A 23544-nucleotide genomic window follows, 5' to 3' on the forward strand; every position below is an offset into this window, starting at 1 on the left:
TTCTATTAAAACTCTTGCTTTGAGGGGCACCTGGGTGGCTCAGTGGGTTGAGTGTCAGACTCAATTTCAGCTCAGGTCAGCATCTCACAGTTGTGAGACTGAGACCTGCATCGGGTACTGTGCAGAGCATGGAGCCCGCTTTAGATTCTCTCTCCTCTCTCTCTCTCTCTCTTTCTGCCCTTCTGCCCATCACCTGCTCACCATCTCTCTCTCTCTCTCTCTCTTTCTCAAAACAAAGAAACAAAACAAAAAACCAATGGGATTGCTTTGGCAATCCCATTTTAAATTTGCCAAAACTCCTCATTTTTCATTACTACTTTTTTTTAAGTAGCTTGCTATTGTTTTAGGATCCAGTTTTTTGTCAAATTTCTCTGATGTTACTAATTAGAATTAAAGAAAAAATACTCTGTCTCTGAACTATGCTTTCCCCCACTGGAGAAATGACCTGTTTGTTCAATTTGGTCTTTTTTTGTGTGCTATTGATGTGCAGTTCATTTTCCTCAGCTGTCTGGTAATTGTTGTCATTCACCTATATTTTTGAATGAAAGATAAGGATTGATAACTCAGGTTAATGTATATTTTTCTCCAAGATGCCTTTCCGTGACTGGGGGGCTGATAGTGATGTCTATGTCAATGCCGAGGCTCTGTTGTATGATGTGAGAGCAGAAGTAGGTGAGTGGGCTGCATCTGCCACTGCCCCAGACCAGGAACTTGGCCCCATTTACATTGATCACTTAATTCCTTTACAATCACTTTGTTGATTTCAGCCTGGGGCAAACACTGAATTCTAACTAACATAGGAAGAGTCAATGGGGGGGCCACATGAAACAGATTTGCAATTAATTACTTTAATTAGCCCCTTGGTCCTGTGACTTTCAGGCTTAGATGTCTGTCTAGGACTATGCAGGGAAGAACACATCCCTCTAGAACTGCAGCCTTATTCGGTCATTGCGTTCTGGGCCACAGCCTTCTCCAGTCGGTTATCTATCAACTCAAGGCCATAGACTTTCCATCCTTCAGAAAGCCATAGAGGCTGGTCTGTTCTGGTGCGATTCCCCCTGTTCACAGTATGGTTTTGGCTTGGTCCCAGTTTTTACTTCTTCATTGTCATTTCAGTGGAATTTGAAAGAGAAGGTCGGTAGGTGCCAGGACTCCATTCACTGCTCTGAGCTAGAACATTTATATCTTTTAAAACAGAATGCATTGCTACCAAGTTTTACCTGTCCCCTCTACTGTGTTATTATACATTTTCCCCCAAAGACTCCAAGCAGTTAAGAGTATTTATTTTCAAACTGTTATTGTTTTGAATTCTTGTGAATACAGTTTTCATTTTTTGCCCTCACTTTTGCCTTATTGCCACTCTCATGGTACTTCCCAGAATTATACTCTCTTCTTCTAATTGGCTGCTTCTAGTATACAGTAGGTTATCCATAAAGCAAGAATCATAAACTTTGAGGGTGTTTTGAGAGACACTCCTATGGGCAACATGTCTAAGCTTTAGGGCATGAAGTTTGTGACATCTATTCTGATTGGCCTGACACTGTTTATCCTGTTATTTGGGTCTATCTTCAGATAGTTGAAAGCTGCCAGATAAATTAAACTCCAACCAGGAATTATAGATTTATTACCTTCACTAGAGCACTATTTAAATTCCTAATGTCAACACTAATCACATTTTTTCTCTTAGCCATCACTGCAGGTCAATGGATCATAATTCAATTCCTCATGAATAAGTTTTTTACATAAAGACCATTTATTATCAAGACACAATTTTATACTTAAGTTATTGGCAGCCAATAATTTGTTTTAATATGATTTAATTAGCAAATTTTTCAACTGTTTTTTTTTTTCCTGTCTTGAGTTTTAACACATGTAATGGTAACCCTAAAAGAAGCTCACAAATTAGACAAAGCAATACTCTAGGATTCAGCACAATCATTTCATTCTTTCACACTTTTTTTAAATTTTTTTCAACGTTTTTATTTATTTATGGGACAGACAGAGACAGAGCATGAACGGGGGAGGGGCAGAGAGAGAGGGAGACACAGAATCGGAAACAGGCTCCAGGCTCCGAGCCATCAGCCCAGAGCCTGACGCGGGGCTCGAACTCACGGACCGTGAGATCGTGACCTGGCTGAAGTCGGACGCTTAACCGACTGCGCCACCCAGGCGCCCCCAGCACAATCATTTCAAAGGAAGAAAATTTATTTCATGTTGTGAATGAAAATTTTAGTAACAACTGTGTTGAAGTTTCTTTTCTAGGACTGTTTCCAAAATGTTACCTCAACTACTCGAGATAAAACTCACTATCAGGATGTGAGATTTCAAAATGTTACAGGTGAGAAACACAAGCATCACACATCTGTTTAGTTTCATTAGTTACAAGTGAACTGGTGGATAAGTCATGATTTCAGTGTGTAGAGTATTTCTATTAAGATGCTGAGGTCTCAGTGATGATCGGAAATGGGTATTGCTATGGGGAGATTCTAGGTGAATCAGGGGGACCATCTCTGGGGCCCCATTGGGTCCACTAACCCCACTCCACAGACTTACAACAACAAAAGCTTCAAATTCCTTGGTGTGGTTCATGAGCACTGAGAAGCAAATGCCATCTCTGCTGGGGATGTAATGAAGGGGCTGTCTTGACAGATAATCTGGAGAGTACATCTATAGATAAAGATAGATCCTAACCATTTTAAGTAAGGGAGCACTGTTGGGGAACAGATTTTATGTCCAATGATCAACAGGCTGGAAAGAGCAAGTAGTTTCAGAAAGAAGAAACTTCTCTTGATAGCTTTAGTGTCACTTTACCTGAGTGCTTGACAGCTTTAGTACTATATTATGGGTTGGAAACAGGTAAGTAAAGAAACCAATCCCTGAAGACAAGTTAAATGTTTTCAATTGAATCTGCACAGTGACATAGTAACTCCAAATAACCAAAATGTGCAAAACTTTTATTCTATAATATGAATACTAACCTGTTTTGGCCTGATAATTGTAGCTGTGTAGATCTAGTAATTAGATGAGTAATTCAGATCCAGCCCAATTGGGTCAGTCCATAGAACATTTGGTTCAGATATCACAATCAAAAATGAACCAAGAAATTTCCTGTGTTGTACCTCTAGACTCCAAAGAGAAATAGATGGCAGCCCTACAAGATAGGAAAAACAGATCTACTTTCTTAGTGCTTTTCTTTTTCCTTTGTCATGGAAACATGTTTTAAGGGAAAGGGATACACATAGAGATTTAAAACTGGAAGAGGCCATCAAGTTCCTTCATTTCTTTCTTTTTCTTTTTTTAAGTATATTTATTTTGAGAGAGAGAGCACATACACACACATATACACACACGTGTGCGTGCGCACACACACACACATATTGGGGGGAAGGGCAGAGAGAGGGAGAGACAGAATTCCAAGCAGGCTCTGAGTTGTCAGTGCAGAGCCCAGTGTGGGGATTGAACTCAGGAACTGTGAGATCATGACCTGAGCCGAGATCAAAATGTTGGATGCTTAACCAACTGAGTCACAAGGTGCCCTAGGCTTCTTCATTTCTACAGACTTAGAGGTGGCCCAGTGATTTGCACAAGGTCCAGCAGTTACCTCGCATCCAGCCTGCTTTGTTAATCACTGGGTGATTTAGTGTGCTCTGCTCATAGTTCCCACTTGCTGCTGCTTAGAAATATTTCTAGAGTTCACGTCTTTTATGCTATGGGACTAGCCAAGAAGAACAATTCTTAGTTTGCTCAGCCACATAAAAACTGAAATTGCCAGTTTTTTTCTGGGCAACACATAACAGTTGGGTCACATCAGGTAGATTCTTGTGAAGAGATGATTAGTAGTTTCAGAGTCTGAAAAAACAAAGCTAAGCCTTTCCCCTCCTTCACCTCATAATAGCTGCTCCTGTATCCTGTTTGACTTTTCAGTTTTGAGGAATTCACATTCTCTTTGGTTGTATCAGGGAATGTGAAAATGGACCAAGCCAACATAAAGCTAATTTTATATTGTGGTCACCAGCTAAGTTAATAGCATTTGCCATTTGCTGAATCTTCAGTATGAAACGCTATCTAAAAGTGAGAAGCTCAGTGTTGACCTAGTTCAGTTGATATTTGTTGAGCATCTTACACAATGTTGTCACTGCAGTTAGCATCAAGCAAGTCTTTTAGAAAGTGTCAGTTATTTTGATATCACCTGGGATTCAGACGTGCTGGTAGCTTCTCTTCCTTCTGGGAGATGATTAGGTTAATGCTACCTCTCTCCAGAGATGAAATTTTGCCCCATGAAACATCACCTGCACAAGGGTTAGGTCAGTCATCTTGTGTATGTAATGGGTTAGGAATACATGTTCAAGAAACCAGCCTTTTATAAGTCCCATACCACTGCGGCTAGTGTAGGGACAGCTTACAAAACTGTTTGATTATACTCTTTTGAGATGTGGCTCTGCTTATTTGGGGTTAGATGGGAGTTTTCAAGCAGTTCATAGTCATCCTGCATGTTGGGGAGACTTTGCCTCATGTTCCGGGTAACCTTTTGGACCTGAATACCAGTGCTATTCTTTGGAGAAACCCTCTGGCCTCGGTATGCCTGAGCCTGGCGTTTACAGATGCCAAACTTGCTGAGCAGGATAAATACATCCCTCTGGAAGGTTTTTGTGAAAATAGCATAGAGAAATGGATTGGCACAGGAGTTAAGTGGATAGAAGAGAACTAGCAAGATTTTGGAGTTGGTAACAGTGATGAGAGGCTTGTTCATAAGTGCTGACAGAGCATAGAATGAGATTGGAGCCATGCACATGAAGTCAGTGAAGATCAACACAGCCATCCTTTTCGCAATTTTGGTGTCTTTGTCCCCGGTGTTGTACTGGGGATTTCGGACTGTGATGTAGATCTTCACGTAACAGGAGCAGACAATGATAAAGGCGACTATGTTGAGCAACAGAACAAGGATAATATATGCCAGGGCAAGAGGTGTCTCAGTGTCCATGGGCAGGCAGATGCTGACCTTGGCATAGCTGCTTATTCCCACCAAAGGGAGCAGGGCCAGCAGGAAGCAGCAAACCCAGCCCCCAGCCATGATGGCATATGCGTGCCTGAGGCGCATCTTCCGGTCCAGGCGCATGGCGAAGGTAATGGCATACCAGCGCTCCAGAGTGATGACTGTCAGTGTATACACTGACAATTCACTGGCAAAGACAGTGAAGAAACCAGCCGCATTGCATCCAGGGCCTGTCTGCCAATCAATGGCATGGTTGTAGTACTCAGAATGAGTGTAGAGGTCTACAGAGGCAATGAGGAGCAGATACATCCCCATGCAGAAATCTGCAAAGGCCAAGTTGCACATGAGAAAGCGTGGGACAGTCAGTTTGTAGTGGCTGGTAAGGAGGATGATCAGGACAAAGACATTGCCCAGGAGAGCCAGCAGACTAACAAACCACACCACAATTCTCAGGAACTTGTAGCCCATTATGTCTTCACAGGGGTTGAACTCATCTGACTTGGGAGTACACACCATGTCTTCATTGCCTCCACAAACAGTGTAGTCATAATGGCTATCGAAGGCCTGTAGGGTCTCTTCTTGTGGGTTTTTAAGCTCCTGGCCAAAACCAAGGATCTCGTCTTGTTCTTCAAAGAAGACATAATAATGAGAGTTGCTGCGAGTATCCTGGAACTTAGAGTTGTCCTTGTATCCAGCATGGCTGTCACCTAGATACTCTTCATATTCCTGGTCGAAGGGACCATTCAAAGCATTCACAGATTTTCTCTGACGCAGGTTCCGAATACTGCTGTCATTACACATGAAGGACTCAAGGATTCTGTAAGGCAACAGAAAGAAGTCACTGCTTGCTGAAAACCCCTAATGGTCCCCCCAGGACTTAGCAAAATATGCAGAATACTTACTGTGATCTACATGAGTCGACAAGATTCTACATAATCTAGTCAGGCTTGTTTCTCCTACATTACTTCCTATTACCCACCCTACCCCTTCCCCTGCTGTACTCCAGTGACATTGGCCCTTATTTCTCATCTGCACCCAGTTCAAGAACAATAATGAGTAAAAAAGCATGGATGGTAGAGTCAGTCTGCCTAGGTTAGGATTTGGTTCTACCATTTACTAGCTGTTCACCTTGGGCAGGCCTATGAAGCTTGGCTTTTCCCATTTTTATTTATTTATTAAAAAAAATTTTTTTAACGTTTATTTATTATTGAAAAACAGAGACAGAGCGTGAGCAGGGGAGGGGCAGAGAGAGAGAGGGAGGCACAGAATCTGAAGTAGGCTCCAGGCTCTGAGCTGTCAGCACAGAGCCCGATGTGGAGCTTGAACTCAGAAACCACAAGGTCATGACCTGAGCTGAACTTGGACGCTTAATCGACTGAGCCACACAGGTGCCCCTGGCTTATCCCATTTTTAAAGTAGAAGAAGTATCTATTTCATGTAGGGTCGTTAAAGGATCAGGTGAGTATATTTTTTAAAACTCTTACAAAGAGCACCTGGAACATTGATATGCCATGTATGTGTTGGTTATTATTATTACTATTCAGAGCTTTTGAACTCCATGTTCCCTTTGCCCGAAAAACGCATAGCTGCTTCTACTCATTATTCAGTTTTAAATTCAAATGTTCCTTTCTCAGTGAGGCCTTCCCTGATCTCCTTAAATAAACTGTCCTACTTTGTGTTTATTTCCTTTGTAGTAGTATCTGATATCTTCTTACTTGCTTGTTTATTTTCTGACTTCCCCCACTAGACTGAAAACAAAATGCGGGAGGGCTTTTGCCCGACCTATTCATTGCTATGGGATTGGACAGTGCCAAGCACGTGCTAGGTGCTTAATAAATACTTATCAAACAAATGAATAAATGGACACGATCATGCAGGCAGGCTCATGGAAGTGAGATTTAGTTTTTCACTAGCCTGCCATACTGACATCAAAAGGGATTCTTTAATTTGTTTCAGCTGCAGAAGCAGATGTTAATTCATCTATTGGGCTCTGGTTAAAATGCCTAAAGGACTGCCTATTGCAGCTTGTTTAGAGGTTAACGAGAAAACTGGACCCTGCCCTTGAGGTACACTCTAGCCTCCCACCCATCCCTGGTGCTTTCCTACCCCGAGGCCACACAGCCTCAGTATCAAGCCTGCTCTCACCACCCCATACCTGACTTCTGGCTTTCTGCAGGCATTAGGCCATACTGGCCTTCTTTGCACAGCTGTTCAACTTTCCCCTTTGCTTCTGCCCCCACAACTAGATCCCATTTTATTTCTTTTTAAAAAAATATTTATTTATTTTTGAGAGAGAGAGAGAGAGAGAGAGAGAGAGAGCACGAGCAGGGGAGGAACACACACACACACACACACACACACACACACACACAGAATCTGAAGCAGGCTCCAGTCTCTGAGCTGTCAGCACAGAGCCTGACACAAGACTTGAACTCAAGAACCCGTGAGATCATGACCTGAGCCGAAGTCAGACGCTCAACCAAATGAGCCACCCAGGCGCCCCTAGATCCCATTTTATTTCTGACTACAAATATGAGTCAGAAAGTCAGCCGGTAGATATTATATAGAAACTGAGCAGAAGTGAGTAAATGATAAATGAAGGTGGTGTTAGGACACAAGAGGGGAAATAATGCAGAGTAAAAATGTAAGTGAAGAAAAGATTCAGACAAAGCACAGAGAGAAGAGGCCATTCCTCCTTTGCAGCTCGTAAGCAGCCTGATAATAAAATAATACATACCATTGCTAATGTTTTTTGAGAATTTAAAATATTCCAGGTAATTGTGATAGCTGTTTTCTATTCAGTTTCTCATTTACTCTTCTCAAACCCTCTGTGAATAGTAACATTACCGTCTCCACAGAGGCTCAGGGAGGTTGAGTAAGCAAGCTGGAATAACACAACTAGAAAGTGGCCGAGCTAGGGTACAAAGCCAGTTGACTAGGAATCATGTAGTATGATCTCTACAAGATTCTATATGATCCCCACCCCCCCCACCTCCCTGCTGTGATCCGGTGACACTGGTCTTATTTCACATTTGCAGTCACTTTGAGTCTGCAGTCATTGTGTCCCACGGATTTCATGATGCTCATGGATGCTTCCATTCTTTCTACCTGGCTCTCAAACCACAGACCTTTCCCAAACCCAGAAATTAATTCAACTTGCACTGAAACCTTTTGTTGCTTTTTCCAGACACCTGTATTTACCCTCTGATTTTCTTCTGATTCTTAAAAGCACAGCAGTGGCTTGGATAAGAAAGGTCAGCCCGTGTGAGGTGAAGGAAACTCAAGGTAAGTGGAAGTTTCTTTAGAGTCCAAGTGTTTCTTGCTATCAATTCCTTCAGGTGCTCCAGGCCTTTGGATGGCAGGGCAGTGACACTGGTGTAAGAGACGTCCCTAGGGAGGACAGAACAGAGTAGTTCAGAGAGGCAGTGAGCAGCCAGAACCTTCTACTTCTTGGCTAGAAAGTCAGGCAGGCCTGAGATTAACAGGGGTGTGTTCTCTTCTGCTGTTGAATACAGACTCAGTTCTTTAGATACTGCCACCGGCTGAAAGAGGAATATTTGGTTTCTAAGTTGATATGTTACAAAGGACCCCCCATTTTTGTCACTTGGAATTCCAGTATGCATCGATACAGATAATAGCTTCACAGACATTTTCTTTTATTCATTGCAATACATGCAAACTCTTGGAATCTGAGATGGATATCAATTTTATTCCAGAAATTACAACATATAACTACTAAAGTGTCTCACAACATAAGAGAAATATATTTGAATGGGTTTAAAGGGGCCTGAATTGCTCTCAGTCTCTATGGGGTCTAGGGTTTGGGGATTAATAAGCTGTTCACTGATATGGGCCAACACCAGTGTTATGAAAATCTTCTCCTAATGATGCAGAGCTTGGGAGTTATATAGTGAATTCCTGACTCTGAACAACCTCCCTACGCTTCCTTTAGGAGGCTGTCAACATATTTCCTGTAAAGAAAACTCCAGTATTTACATTAGTAATCAAGTCACCTCTGAAAATAATGAGGAAGGTGGTGAGGCTGGAAGCAACACAGACACTAGTGTTAGTTACTCAAGTAGAAGTAATTCACATTGTAGTGTAGCATTTCCTATTCTTTTCTCAGTCCCAGACAGTCCAGATTATATATCCTCTCCATCGTTTTGTCTTGCTTGCATTGAATAATAGCTTGAATAAAACCATGAACATTTAACCTAATATCTCATTTTATATTTTATCAATTAAAATAGTCACTGAATAGTCTTAGATTTTACATGATTTTTACACGATTTTTTATTATGATTTTTTAAATAATTACACTTAAAATGTTTAATATAGTTAGTAGTACTGATTAGCAAGTGAATTCCAATATTTACAGCTTCTTCCTCCATGTCGTTGCCATTGGACTTAGCTGGGATTTACATTCTCTGGGTTCAAGGCTGCTAGAACATGCTAGTCATTTTTTACAAACACGAAGCTCTCACATTAAGTCTGTTCTTACTACAGAGCTGTAATTCTCAGGGAAGGGTGCCACATTTGCTATTCTGTGTTGTATGTACTTTAAAAATTCTATAATTCAGCATTTCTCAAACTTGCCTGGTGGTAAGAATTACCCTTGGCACTCATTACTGTATGATCCCAGCTAATTTTGAAAACTAAGCAAGTATGTGTGGGAAACTGGCATAAATGAACCACTTTGCAGTTAATGAGCGAGTTGAGGGATTTTAGAGCCAACCATAAGGGGAATTGTGAAGTAAGTGAAGCTAGACGTTACTCTTCTGCCTCATCTGTCCTGTTGATGCTGTATTTTCCCTTTTAGACATGCTGTCTTCAAGGTGTGGCTATCTTCCTGCCTTCGGTTTTCTGAAAGCAACTTATGTGTCTCTTTATGCAGTGATGCAGTCATGTCAGTGAAACAAGAGAGCATCTCTTGGCTCATTTTCCCTGCTTTGCTATCTGTTGGATACACTGATTGCGTGTGTTCATCTGAAAGAGCTTATCCTTCCAAGTACTGCGTTTGCATTTTAATAGCTATTTCTTGAGAAAATACTTTAGGAACCATCCCAATTACTGAATGGCAAAACACCCCAAAACTAAGTGGCATCAAACAACAGTCTTTTTATTGTTAGCATAGCTTTTGTGGGTCAGAAATTTGAACAGGGCGTGGCAGGGGTGGCTTATCTCTGCTCTATGATGTCTGGGGCTCAGCTAGGAAGACTTGCCAGGGCAAGTCAGTGATGGGGGCTGGTATTATATGCAGACTCCTTCACTTACATGCCTGGGCCAGGGCTGAGACGACTCAAAGCTCAGCTCAGCTGGACTGTTAAGATGGCTTCTCCATGGGGCTTGGGCTTCTCACATCAGGGCAGTCAGGTTCTGAGAGGGAGCATTTTGAGAGGAAGCATCTGGGGTGTCCCAAGAGAACTAGTAGATTGAAAGGTGGGGAACATAGAACCCATCTCACAATTGGAGGAGTGTCAAAGAATTTGGGCCTTAGTTAAAAAACAAACAAACAAACAAACAAACAAACAAACAAACTGCTATAGTAATCCATGTGGTGAGGATAGGATTGAGGCAGATATTTGGTGAAAACTACCAATTTGCCATTCTGTAAATCTGTGTTTCTTGTCCAGGCACCAGCGTGGACCAGCATCAGAATTACATGCAATACAGACTCCTGAGCCATACCCCAAACCAACAGGAGGAATCTGCATTACTTAAGATGCTCTCTAGGTAATTTAGAATCTACCTCAATTCTCAGAACATTTTTATGAAGCAGATGGAAATTAAATCGAAGACAAAGAAATGAGGCATGTTATATCCAAAGAGACTCAGCAAACAAGGGTAACTATAATTTGGATCTAGAGTTCAGGTTCAGTGCTCCAGGAACTCTTCTCTACTCCCTATCATCAATCAGGTCTCTGGAGTCTTTGAATATACATCCAGGCACAGTAACCCTCCAGGGACTCATTAGGAATCTGTTGGGGAGAAACTGATTCCATGCTGTGTCTGAGTGTCTGCAACCCAAGCATATCTCAGATGGCCACCAATTGGGTCTTAGAGGGGCTGAATTGGGAGGGTGCTTGGACATGCATGGAGAAAAGCAGGTGTTGGAAAATGTGTAAAACTTATGATAGAAACATCTGTAACATAATGGGTACATGGCATATAGTAGGTGTTCAATAAATGTCAATTCCCTTCTTGCCCAATTTGGAGTTTATCTTGAGTCAGAAGATATAGATATAGAAAATATATATAGATAGATATAGATAGATATAGATATAGATAGATATATCTATCTATATAAATATAGATAGATATATCTATCTATATAGATATAGATATATAGATATAGATATAGATATATAGATATAGATATATAGATATAGATATAGATAAATATATATAGATAGATATAGATATAGATATAGAAAATATAGCTCCAGGCCAGATCTTGACTTACATATCCAACTGCTTATTTGATATCTCATCCTGGATGCCTCATAGGCAACTTCAATTTAACAGGTCCATCCTACACTTAGCTTTTGATTCCCCATCCCCACCCAACATACTCTTTTCCATTAAATTTAGCAGAACAAAACAAAACAAACATCCAAAAAACTTTTGAATCCATGTATTTCCATCTCCAGTTTAAACTCTCTAGTCTAAGCTAATGCCATCTGTTGGTACAATAGCTTTCTTGTCTACCCTTCCTCCCTTCCAGTCCATCCTTCACATAGCAGCCAAAGTAGTCATCACATATGGGTTGAGTCATAACATATGGGTTGAATAACCTTTCAGTGACTTTCCAATGTACCATGAATAACACTTACTCTTCCTGCCATGCTCTTTAATGTCCTACAGATCTGGCCTATGCACTCATCTCAGGCACCTAAGGCCACTTACAGCCCAAATTAGAATCTATTGGAACCATCTGACTCCCTGCTGTCAAGAGCCACTTGATGAAGCTCTAACTATCCATTAGGCCTACTGTTACCTAAAGTGCTCCTGAGCTGCTGCTCTTTCCTGATGTAGGTCGCTCCACTCATGCTACTTTGGTACTTTATAGAGTCAAGCAAGAGGACTGACTGCTTTTTCTCGTTATTAGGGATTTAACCCCTCTTGCAGAGAGCTACAGTTTTAATCAGATATAATCTGGCTGCTATCAGAAAGGAAGGTAGTTCCTTTATACTTGAACACGGTTGTAACACTGACTCTCCACTCAAAGAATTCCTGATTCTTCCCTCCAAGCCTACTGGTGTTTATTTCCTATTTTCTGTCTACCATCTTGTGGGGCTTGTGTTCTCATGGAGTCTCTTTTGCTCTTGCCCTACATTTATGCCATGAATGTCTATACTAAGATGCAATTGAGCTATACCCCTCATCAGAGGATAGCTCAGTTGTTTATAGTCTAGCCATTTACAGTCTCCTAGTTCTCATTACAACCACCTTAGTTTAGGTCTGAATTACATTTCACCTGAGGTGTGCAAAAACTTTCTGCCTGGTCTTAGAAACCTTCTACTAATCCCACTTTCAGACTTAAAGACAGAATGTTCTTTCTAAAACTTGGATCTCAATGTATTGCTTTCCAGCTTAAAGCCATGGTTCCTCCAAAGTCTATACAATTCTAGCTTCTTAGAAGACTGCTCCTTGTCCCCAGTGGAAATTTCTTCCTAAATCCTGTGTAGTGTTCTTGATTTTTTCCCTTTCATTGGAGGAAATGTTTGAGTAATTTCTTAGAAAGGCCATATATGAAAGAGATATTTTCTGCATTCTTGCATGTCTGAAAATGGCTTTTTTTCCCCATCCTTATATTCAGTTGATACTTCACCTGGCTGTAAAATTTCAGGTTGTAAATAGTTTTTCTTCAGAATTCTAAAGGCTTTACTGAATTCTATCACTCATTGTTGCTTTTGGTAAGAAAGATGAGATTTAGTTTCTTATTCTTTGGTCATTGACTGGTTTTTACTCTCTGGTAGCTTTTATGGCTCTCTCTCTCTCTCTTTAATTTCCAGTTTTACTGAGATATAATTGATGTATAACATATGTAAGTTTAAGGTATACAACATGATGATCTGATACATGTATATTTTGTGAAATGATTATACGGCACTCTCTTTGTTCCCAGTGTGAGATTTCATGAAGGTAACCCTTGATATGGATCTTTTTGCACTTATTGTGCTGGCCACTGAGGGTGAGGGTGGAGCCTTCAATCTGGAGGGCTATGTTCTTCAGCTTTCGGACAATTTTTGGTATTGTTTCCAGGATAACTTACTCCTCGTATTTTCTTTGTTCCCTCTCTGTAATTCCTAGGAAGTGAAAAAGGAACTTCCTATATTCATCAGACTTATTCCCATTTTTTCTTGTAATTTCTCCTATTATTTTTTATTGAATCTAATGGTAGAATTCTTTGACCATATCATCCATCTCTTCTACTTAATTTAAAGAATTAATTAAAAAATTTTGTTTCCAGGGGCGTTTGGGTGGCTCAGTCAGTTAAGTGTTGGAGTCTTGATTTCAGCTCAGGTCATGATCTCACGGTTCATGAGTTCAATCCCCACATTAGGCTCTGTGCTTACAGTGAGGAGCCTGCTTGGGATTCTATCTCTCTCTACTCTTTTCCCGTTCACATTTGTTCTCTCTCTCTCTCTCTCTCTTTCTCAAAATAAATAAATAAAACTTAAACTTTTGTTTCCAGCTTTATTGAGGTATAATTGACAAATAAAAATTGTATAGAGTTATGGTGTATAATGTGGTGTTTTGATATATGTGTACATTTTGAAATAATTACCACAATTCAACCAATTAACATATCCATCACCTCACACAGTTTTTTTTTAATGGGGAGAACATTTAAGATCTACTCTCTTAGTAAATTTCAAGTATACAAAATGGTATTATCAACTGTAGTCACTCTGGTGTACATCAGGTCCTCAGACCTTAATACATCCTGCATAACTGAAACTTTGTACCCTTTGACCAATATCTCCCTATTTCCCCATCCTTCAATCCCTGGCAACCACCAATCTACTCTTTTACTATGAGTTCAATTTTTTAGATTCCACATATACATGAGATCATGCAGGATTTGTCTTCCTGTGCCTGGCTTTGAATTTTTAGTTTTAGTTTGATGAAAGCTGGGACTCTGCCTATTCTGTTCATTGCTGTATTTTTGGCACTTAGACTGGTGCTTGAAAGACAGAAAGTTGTGACTACATATTTGTCAAATACAAAGATACATTTTAAGAAGAGCTTTCATGTTTTCCTTTTTTATAGTGTATATGAGGAAGCACACTATGTTTAGAATGTTTAGAAGAATGGCTTTTAAATTCAGACTATCTGGATTTGAATCCTGGCTTCTATACTTACTACCAGTCACTTAACCTTTTTGTGCCTTAGTTTCTTTATGTCGGGTTTGTTGAACAATAGCTGGCAGTGTGTTCTCAATAAATATCTATTATCATTATTGTCACCTTGCAATGAGACATGTCTTCTCAGATTTATCTCAGGTCACTAATGGTTGCTTTGTTGAAAGTTCTCTCCTGTTCTCTTCAATGTGTTTGGCTCCTCCAGGCTTATTTCCACCCCACTTGTTTATCTTGGTTTTGATCTTTCAAGTCACAAACGTTCTTTGGCCGGTGATCCTAGGTTGCATGCTCATGCTTAAAAACAAGGCACTGAAAATCTAATTGGGAGCTTATCCACTGGCGAGAGTCTGCTTTAGGACAATTGTGTGGCCTATATGCTGGTGTATCCTAAAAATGCCAGAATATGGAGGCTTTTTGTTTGTTTGTTTTACAATTTGTCAACTTCTTCAGAAAAGAGACTTCACATTTCTAGCCTAGAGGGAAGGTACTCTTGGCTGCTGGCATTTTACATGAATAGGGTGGTGGGTTAACATTTTCAGATGCAGACCCTCAATAAATCCTTCTGTTTATAGCCCCACGTTTCACTCTGCCACTTGCCACCCCCATCACCTCCAAATCCCACACCCTTCAGAGGTTCTGCAAGGCAAGGCAGCTGTCTCCTCAGGTGTGCTTCCTCTGCGTACTCATGTTTGTCTCCTTCTCTTCTGCCTTTTCTCATTCAGAATTCTGTAGCTCACCAGACCACCCACGCACTCTCATCTGTCCTCTCCGTCCTTGTGTATTTATGTATATAAAAATGCCATTCCCATCATTTTAGGGGCCTCTCAAGAGGGAGAGGAAATAAAAGCTTAGGTTGAATTTATCACCTTAACTCTTAGTCATTACTCCATTTAATACGTAGATCTGTGCAAGAGCTTAGAACAGATACCTGTTGAGTGTTGAGTCAGCCAGACAACTAGACAACTAGGCAGATTCCCATCTCTGGTGTTGATGGAGAGAACGAGCCTCAGTCTGGCAAAATCCCCAAACTCAACAAGGCAGGGATCATTTTAAGTTATTTGAAGCTGTATCTTTCCTCATTCACCTAATTTTTTATTTGACCACTTTGAATCCAGGATTTACTAACAGTGTACCTTCTTTCCTAAAATAAAACTTGCAAAACATAGCAAGATTTAAACATTTTGTTTTGGAGTGAGAGAATATGGAGAGCAGCTATCAGCACTAAAGGGGCCCAAAATGATTTGTGAGTGTAGCCAAATGGATGGAGACCTACAGGCTGGAGGGCTGCCCTCTCTCTTAGTGACTTTGGCACTTTCCACAAAGAGCTCATTAAGTGTTGGGTACCAAGCTTCCTGAGAATTTGTCTCTAGCAAGTATTTACTCACAAAACAATGCAGTGGAGCTAAGCCTGGCAGACAGTAGGAAATCTAATTGTCTAGGTCATGGGAACCACCTCAAGTTATGTGTCTAATGAAAGTAACAGGACATGAATTTGGAAAGAGTGAGACCTGCAGGGTTATATACAGGGCAAGAATATCATGGAATTTTAATGATGCCAGGAAAAAAAAAAAGACCCAATTGATATTCGGTGTCATCAGAAGAACAAATTTCTCCTCAAGCAATTATGTATTCTAACATCCCCAAACATGGAAATAATTTCCATTTTTGTGATATGCATTGTCATTGTTACTTAAGATGAACCTTTGATGAATTCAATTGTAAATGAAAAATTTTTTTAGTGTTTATTTAATTTTGAGAGAGAGACAGAGTGCCAGCTGGGGAGGGGCAGAGAGAGAAGGAGACACAGAATCCAAAGCAGGCTCCAGGCTCCAAGCTGTCAGCACAGCTGACATGGGGCTCCAACCCACCAACCGTGAGATCATGACCTGAAACGAAGTCGGATGTTTAACCGACTGAGCCATCCAGGCGCCCCCAGTTGTAAATTAAATAAGCACTAATTAGCCTGCCAGTGTTTCAGCAGCAATTTCAAGTCTCTTTAATGTTTGCTTGTAATAAATGTGGGCTTTTCCTAAAGGTCAATAGGTGGAAGCTGACCCATTAAAAATGTATAGTCACATCTGCAAATTGGTAGATGAAATGCATCTAAAACAGAAAGAAGATTAATTTACCATTTAAAAGGCAGTTTAATTTATTAATACTGACTCAGAAAGGGCTTAAAAGCTTAAGGGCTTAAAAGCTATATGTTCAAGAGTGAGCCTGATTGATTATGAGCATTTTAAAACATGATATGCATTTATTCAACAAATATTTATTGATTGCTTTTTATGTATTGATCTATGATACAAGCAGCTAGGTCTCTAGCAGTGAAGTAAATGGGAAGAAATTCTTGTTCCTCTCATGCTTATATTCTAGTGGAGAGAGAGGGACAATAAAAAAAAATAAGTAAAACACAGAGTATATTTGGGGCACCTGGGTGGCTCAGTTGGTTGAGCATCTGACTTCAGCTCAGGTCATGATCTCATGGCTTGTGAGTTTGAGCCCTGCCTCAGGCTCTGTGCTGGCAGCTCAGAGCCTGGAGCCTGCTTCAGATTCTGTGTCTCCCTCTCTCTCTGCCCCTCCCCTGCTCATGCTCTGTCTCTCTCTTTCTCTCAAAAAAATAAATAAGCATTAAAAAAAAACATCGTATATTTGATAATAATAATAATAAGTACTATGGGAAAGAGGAAGACAGGGAAGAGGAAAGGAAGAGCTTAAGAATGGGGTCACAATTGGGGAGGGTGTCAGGGAAGGCCTCATGGAGGAGACAGTTGAGCAGAGGTCCAATGGAGGTGAGGGAGAGAGAGAAACATGTTGATGCCTGAGGCAAGAACAGTGCAGGCTGGGAGACCAGATAGTGTCATAGGCCCTGCTATGTTTGAGGAAGCAAGGAGACCAGTGTGTCTGGAGCTGAGACAGTGGGGGAGTCGAAAATGTGGGTGAAATCAGAGAGGTAACGGGGAGCTAGATCATATTCCTACAAGGCTGTAGGCCATCAGAAGGACTTTGTCTTTTATCAGAGTGAGATCAGAAGTCTTCAGAGGAATGGTGTAATCTGACCAAGGATTTCAAAGGACCAATCTGGATACTGCTTTGAAAGTAAACCAAAGAGAGCAAAGGGTAGAAACAAGAAGACCAAGGTCCAAGGAAGGTGCCTTGGACCAGAGTGGTAGCACTGGAACTGCTGAGAATGGTTGGAGTTTCTACAGATTGAAAAGGTAGAGCCAATGGAACTTTCTCATGCATTGGATATGGGTGGGAAAAGAGGGGAGTCAAGAATGACTCTGAGAGGGGTGCCTGGGTGGCTCAGTGGGCTAAGCATCTGACTTAGGTTCAGGTCATGATCTTGTGGTTCATGAGTTTGAGCCTTACCTCAGGCTCTTACATCCAGGCACTCGGAGCCTGGAGCCTGCTTCAGATTCTGTGTCTCCCTCTCTCTGTCTGCCCATCCCCCACTCATGCTCTATCTCTGTCGCTCTCAAAAATAAATAAACATTAAAGAAAATTTAAACAAAAGGTTAAAAAAAGAATGATTCTGAGATTTATGGTCTGCAACTAAAAAATAGACTTTCCATTTCCTGAAATGGGGAAGTGAGGCAGGAGTGGAGGGAAAGATCACGGGTTCAGTTTTGGACAGGTTGAGTTTGAGATGCCTATTAGACATCCAGATGGTGATAGTGATAAGCATGCAGGAGAAACATACAGGAAGGAAGTGCAATGTGTGCAGCTTGCAAATTTAAATAGGGTGTTCAGGGAAGACCTCGATGAGAAGATTACATTTAAGCAAAAATTGAAGGAGGCGAAGGAGCAAGTCCCATGGATACCTGGGGGAAAAGCCATCTATGTAGAGAAGACAGTGCACAACCCCTAGGTGGCAACATGTTGGAGGGGGATGTGTTCAGTGTGGCTGGTGTGGAGTGTTGAGTAGGAAAGAAGTAGGAGATGGAATCAGAGAACAGATCATGGATAGGGAGCTGTTTCAGCAAAGTCTTTGCTATTTGTAAGAACTGGAGCATTTTAAGCAGAAATTGAAGAAAATGATCTAGGAAAGTTGGAGAATTACAACAGGTGCAAGAACAATCATATGTGAAAGGGGCTCACTTTGTGCCTCTTTGTGCCCCTAGGAAGAGATGGTGTTTCTGGGTTAGTTAGTGCTGGTTTGCATTCTAGCACCATCGCTTATGGCCAGATGACCTTGGGGACTTACCTATTATCTCTGCACCTCAGTTTCTCTTTGTTAAATAGGGATAATAACACCTGCTACTGAATAGTTAAAAAGGGTAAAGGTGATATACTATCTGTAAAGAACAGAGAACACAGCTGAAGCTCAAAAATATAATTGCTTTGTAACTCAGAAATCACTGTTAACCTTTCCTCTATCTCTCAAGTTTGTATAATTATATTTCTTTTAAGCCTTTTGCTTCTGTGACCTATGAAATCCCATGGAACTTACCATATAAGCATAATGGATTCTTCAAAGACAAACTACCCATATACTGTAAGTCAGTATGGTCAGCTCTCCACCACACAATGACAAGAGGAAATGATGGCAATTTATTGTCAATATTCAGATACTGAAATAAAAACCTTCCTTGTCCTTAGTGTTGAATCCTCTCCCTCTCCTCCCCAAAACACATACGAAATGACCATCACCACAGTGGCTAAAGGACCTCAATGCTACTGGTGAGACGTGAAAAGTCCACTTTCTTTTAAGGTGTTTATTTTCTTTAGACTCAGAAACAGAACATAATTAACAAAATGGATTTCAGTGACTTGGCAGAAATAGTGTGTCAGAATGATAATCCTTAACTACCTTATTTCCTGTCGCAAGAGTAAAAATCTCAGAAGAGTCAAAGAATTTAGCATTCATCTATACTTACTTGGGAAGAACTGAGTGCCTAATTGTGCACACCAAAAACTGTTTCATGTGCTTATGTTTGTGGGTTATTTGTTGAAAATTTTAATCCTAGGTTAATTTATCCCTCCTATCAGTAAGTCTCTTGTCAGCATCTTCTAGTTAATTGTAAAATCATGAGTAAAACGTGCTATAGAATAATGATTTTTGCCTCATCTATTTGGCTCTATGCAATCTTTTTTTCACCCCATGACTGATTGAGACTTTATGTGGGTGAAATCACCAAAAACTCTGAGAGGAGTAGTGTTGGAGGGGTCAGAATCCTCTGGGATTGATAGGATGAAATAAAATAATTTATACAAAATATTTAGCAGACAGCCTAGTAGGTGCTTACTTAAAGGTAGATTGTTTATACTTAAAATTGCAAAGAAGATGTGCTCTGACTTCGTTACGGTTGAGGACTCCTGACTAAAGAGCAGTGATTAGTTAATAAAACTGTTCAGAATTTATATGTTTTAGAACATTTTGTAAGCATTGTTTTCCTAGAATTCAGACTCAGCAAATATTCTTTTATGTTCTATCAGTTTTGACCAAAGTAAAAAGCCCTTACTTAAAGAACTAATTTTAGCAAAACCATGTTACAAGAAACAGTTAATGGGTTTGTGAATTATTCATTTTTATAGATGAAAGGTCATCCCAGTTTACTGTCCATATTGGCATAGATATGAGAACATTTATTCAGACTGAATCCCCTGGTGGAAAACGCATGATCATTTGAGGCCGTTGCTCCAGGACACTGGCTCTTGGTGCTTTGGAGAACTTCTCTTTCAGTTAAAGTAAAAAAACTTTTGAGGATTATAGTAGTTGAAATTTTAGTCAGTTGAAGAAATGCAAAGGTTCATATGATTTTGAGGACCTTTGTAATAACTCCATCACCTCTCTCCCACCAAGAGTCAGCCCTCTAGTTTAGGAATTCTCTGCAATGTTTTCTCATTAGGTATAAAAAGTAACCCTACCATGATAGATTGCTGTGACTTAAAGTATTAGCTCTGTTTTCTCATATCAGTGGCTATGGTAGTAAGAGATGCTACTGATCAATAAATTTGGATTTTTTTGTTATCCAACTCTCGTGAATTGTTGACACGAGTCTTCCAGTCTGAAGATTCCTAGGACTGAAGTAGGCCATCCTACTTCAAGAAGCCAGCATGCACACAATTATGGAAAGGTTTCTATCTACTCTTTCTCTTCAAATTCTTCTGTGACCTTCCTTGTAGCTCTCAAGGACTGAACAAAATGGTCGCAAGCCATCTCCTTGCCTCTGGAGACACAGGTGTGTGTCTTAGGAGGGATGACCCACTTCGGTTGCTTCCCCAACAACTTGGATCCCTTGGCAAAGGTCTGCTGGCTTGATGGCTTGATGCCCGAGCCAGAAACTGTAAGAGTATGTTTACCTTTGCAACTCATTTATCACTCCAGTGAGCAGAGCAGCCTAGCAGACAAACCTCCTCTGGTTTTCCACCCCTAGGAGGTTCCCTTCCTGTCCAAGAGAGCTGCCCCAAAGGCTCTGTTTGACAAACACAGAAAGGAAGACAAGGAGTGCCAGGCTGATTAGGTCTTTGGATTTGATCTTGTCCCTCTCTTTGGAGGTCCAGTGCCTGCCAAATAGCCAGGAGATATAGATGAGCAGTCACAGCACAGTTGTTGGGACAGAGGTATCCAAGACTAATAGTGTCAGGGCCAAGGGTGGGTGAAGGTGAAAGGAAGAAGGCATGGGGGTGAGTTGAAAAGGGCCACAAACTGTAATGGGTTATATAACTATTACTAATATTTCCATAGTAATTCTTCAGTGGGCCATCCTTGACCTGCTGAGTCAGGTCATATTCCTCACAACATGATTTCAACACAATACACTTTTCCAACACTATCCTTTGCCCCAAATTATGTTTTGTTGCTGTTATTGTTACTATTCTTTGAACACATCCTATGTTTTTCCGTAGAATTGCCTTTGTTCTTTCTCCATCTCTGTCTGTTGCAATTCTACCCCTTATCTGAAGCCCATCAAATACCATCTTCTTTAATGAGGCCTTTGCTGGTCACCCTACCTAGAAATGGTATCTTGATTCTCTAAATATCTGTCATGGCTCTTTTGACATCAAACTTACAGTTATTTACTCACATTTCTCCTAAATTTGGCTGTAACCTCTTTAAAAGCAGAAGTTATGTCTTATGCTTATAACATTCATGGAGTTCAGTAGGTGCTCAGGAAAATGTAGAATAAGTGAGTAAATGAACACCTTGCACAAGTTTACTTCATTTTCTTAAAAAAATTTTTTTAATGTGTATTTATTTTTGAGAGACAGAGCATGAGGAGGGGAGGGGCACAGAGAGAGGGAGACACAGAATCCGCAACAGGCTTCAGGCACTGATGTGTCAGCACAGAGGGCTGTGCTGACGCAGGGCTTGAACCCATGAACCGGGAGATCGTGACCTAAGCCAAAGCTGGATGCTTAACCAACTGAGTCACCCAGGCACTCCTACAAGTTTGCTTCAGATTAGCTATTTCTCCTTAGAAAGGAAAGAGAAAAGGAGAGGTTCAACTATGGATGGTGATGGCCTGGGGGGTCAGGACTAAAGCTGATTTCATTTAGGGCTAAAATGTACTCAGGATTGCAACTCAACAACAAAAAGACAATCTAATCAAATAAGGTAAGATATTTGAGCAGACACCTGACAAAAGAAAATATACAAATGGTTATGAGGTACATGAAAAGGTACTCAACATCATTAATAATCAGGGAAAACAGAGTAAACCATAATGAGAAACCACTTTATAGCAACTAGAATGGCTAAATCAAAAAGTCTGACAATATAATGAGTAAGCAAATATCAAACTTTCATACCTCTCTGGTTTGAGTAGAAAATGGGATTTTTGGGAGGCATTATTTCCTATGAAGTTAAATGTAATCTGTCCTGTGACCTAACAATTTTACTCCTAGACTTTTACATTAGAAAAATACATAGATATGTGGTTGTATACGGAAGGTGGAGCATGAGGGAATTTTCTGGTTGATGAAAATGTTTGAAGCCTTGACTAAGATAGGATAACATAATTTTGCCCAAACTTATCAAATTGTATACTTGAAAACTGCATGTTATTGTATGGAAATTATATCTCAATAAAAAAATAAATTTGTCCAGGTTCATACCTAGAAAATTATGCATTCAACACACCAGTGGACTTCAGATATGCCCAAAAGAACTGTGCCACAATTTTTCATCCATCTAATAGTATGATTTTGTGAAGATCATTGAGTAAAAGATAAGAACATAAGGTGCTTATTCTTCTGTAAACCCAGATGGCAGTGCCTTGATCTTTAGATTTTTAAATAATTCATTTGATCAGCTAATAGCAACAATAGTTTATTTTTGTTGAGGCATGTTACACAGACTCAAGGATATAGTTACAGAGCTGTTCCCTTCTTAGGAGATACTTATAATAGTAACTGGGACTATTATAATCATTTTCAGTGGTAGGTTAAATGCTTATTAACGTAAGTTACATAATTTAGACCTTAGAGAACTCTGGTTATTATGGAAGGCATTGCATTTCAGTGCATTCTTTCCTTTGGGATTATAAACACCGAGAGCTTCTCTTTCAAAATAAGATTAAAAGAAAACAAGATAATCAAAAATGAGAAGCATAAAAATAGAAAATGAGATTGCATGTCTTGATTAGAAAAACAATAGGTAATAAATGTTATTGAACTCCCAAACTATATTAAAAGGCTTTAAAAAATAGGAAAGGGTGGAGAACAGGCCGTACTTTAGATGTTGCACCTGTTTTGAATTAGATTCTTTTTTGAGAAATGACCTTGAGAAAAGATGGTAAACTAAGTGGGCAAAATTTACTGTTTTTGTTGACTGTTAGAAATGACTGTGTTCTTTCTTAAATATCTTTATGAAGCAGAGATATATACCAGCCATTTTTCTTCTCTTTAGTTGGAGTTTAAGGTTTTCCAAGTTGGCTTTAACACCAACTCACACCCAAATCATGGCTATTTGGTATTCAGTTACAACTTATCAAATATTTATTGAATACTTGCTGTCTTGTCTTTTGAAGCAGGGAAATTACAGAACGTGTAAGACATTGTCGATTTCCTTAGGATCTTAAAATCTGGTTAATAGGGAGAAGATCTGTGGGAAATACAGTGATAAAGATTTTGACAAATGTTCAAGACAAGAGGTACATGGTGATGTTACAAAGCCATTCATGAGTAGTTACTAGATGCTCTTTAAGACAACTGCCTGAAATCTGAAGGGTGAGATTGAAC

General features: G+C 40.1%; 1 protein-coding gene across 5 annotated transcripts in view; it reads right to left on the reverse strand.

Moving 5' to 3' along the window:
• Window positions 1-2183: 2183 nt before the first annotated feature.
• The window catches only part of TSHR (thyroid stimulating hormone receptor), a 161248-nt gene continuing 139887 nt past the window's right edge, over window positions 2184-23544 (reverse strand). For all 5 annotated transcript variants that reach the window (XM_086709096.1, XM_086709097.1, XM_086709095.1 and 2 more), the window contains 2 exons: window positions 8195-8383; window positions 2184-5810 (listed from right to left, as the gene is read on the reverse strand). In XM_086709096.1, coding sequence (XP_086565222.1) covers window positions 4400-5810; window positions 8195-8383 — 1600 coding nt within the window. In that variant the 3' untranslated portion in view covers window positions 2184-4399. The remainder of the gene's footprint in view (window positions 5811-8194; window positions 8384-23544) is intronic.

The sequence above is a fragment of the Puma concolor genome, chromosome B3, assembly GCF_028749965.1.
Source record: "Puma concolor isolate L17-30 chromosome B3, mPumCon1.1.hap2, whole genome shotgun sequence".
NCBI classification, from domain to species: Eukaryota; Metazoa; Chordata; class Mammalia; order Carnivora; family Felidae; genus Puma; species Puma concolor.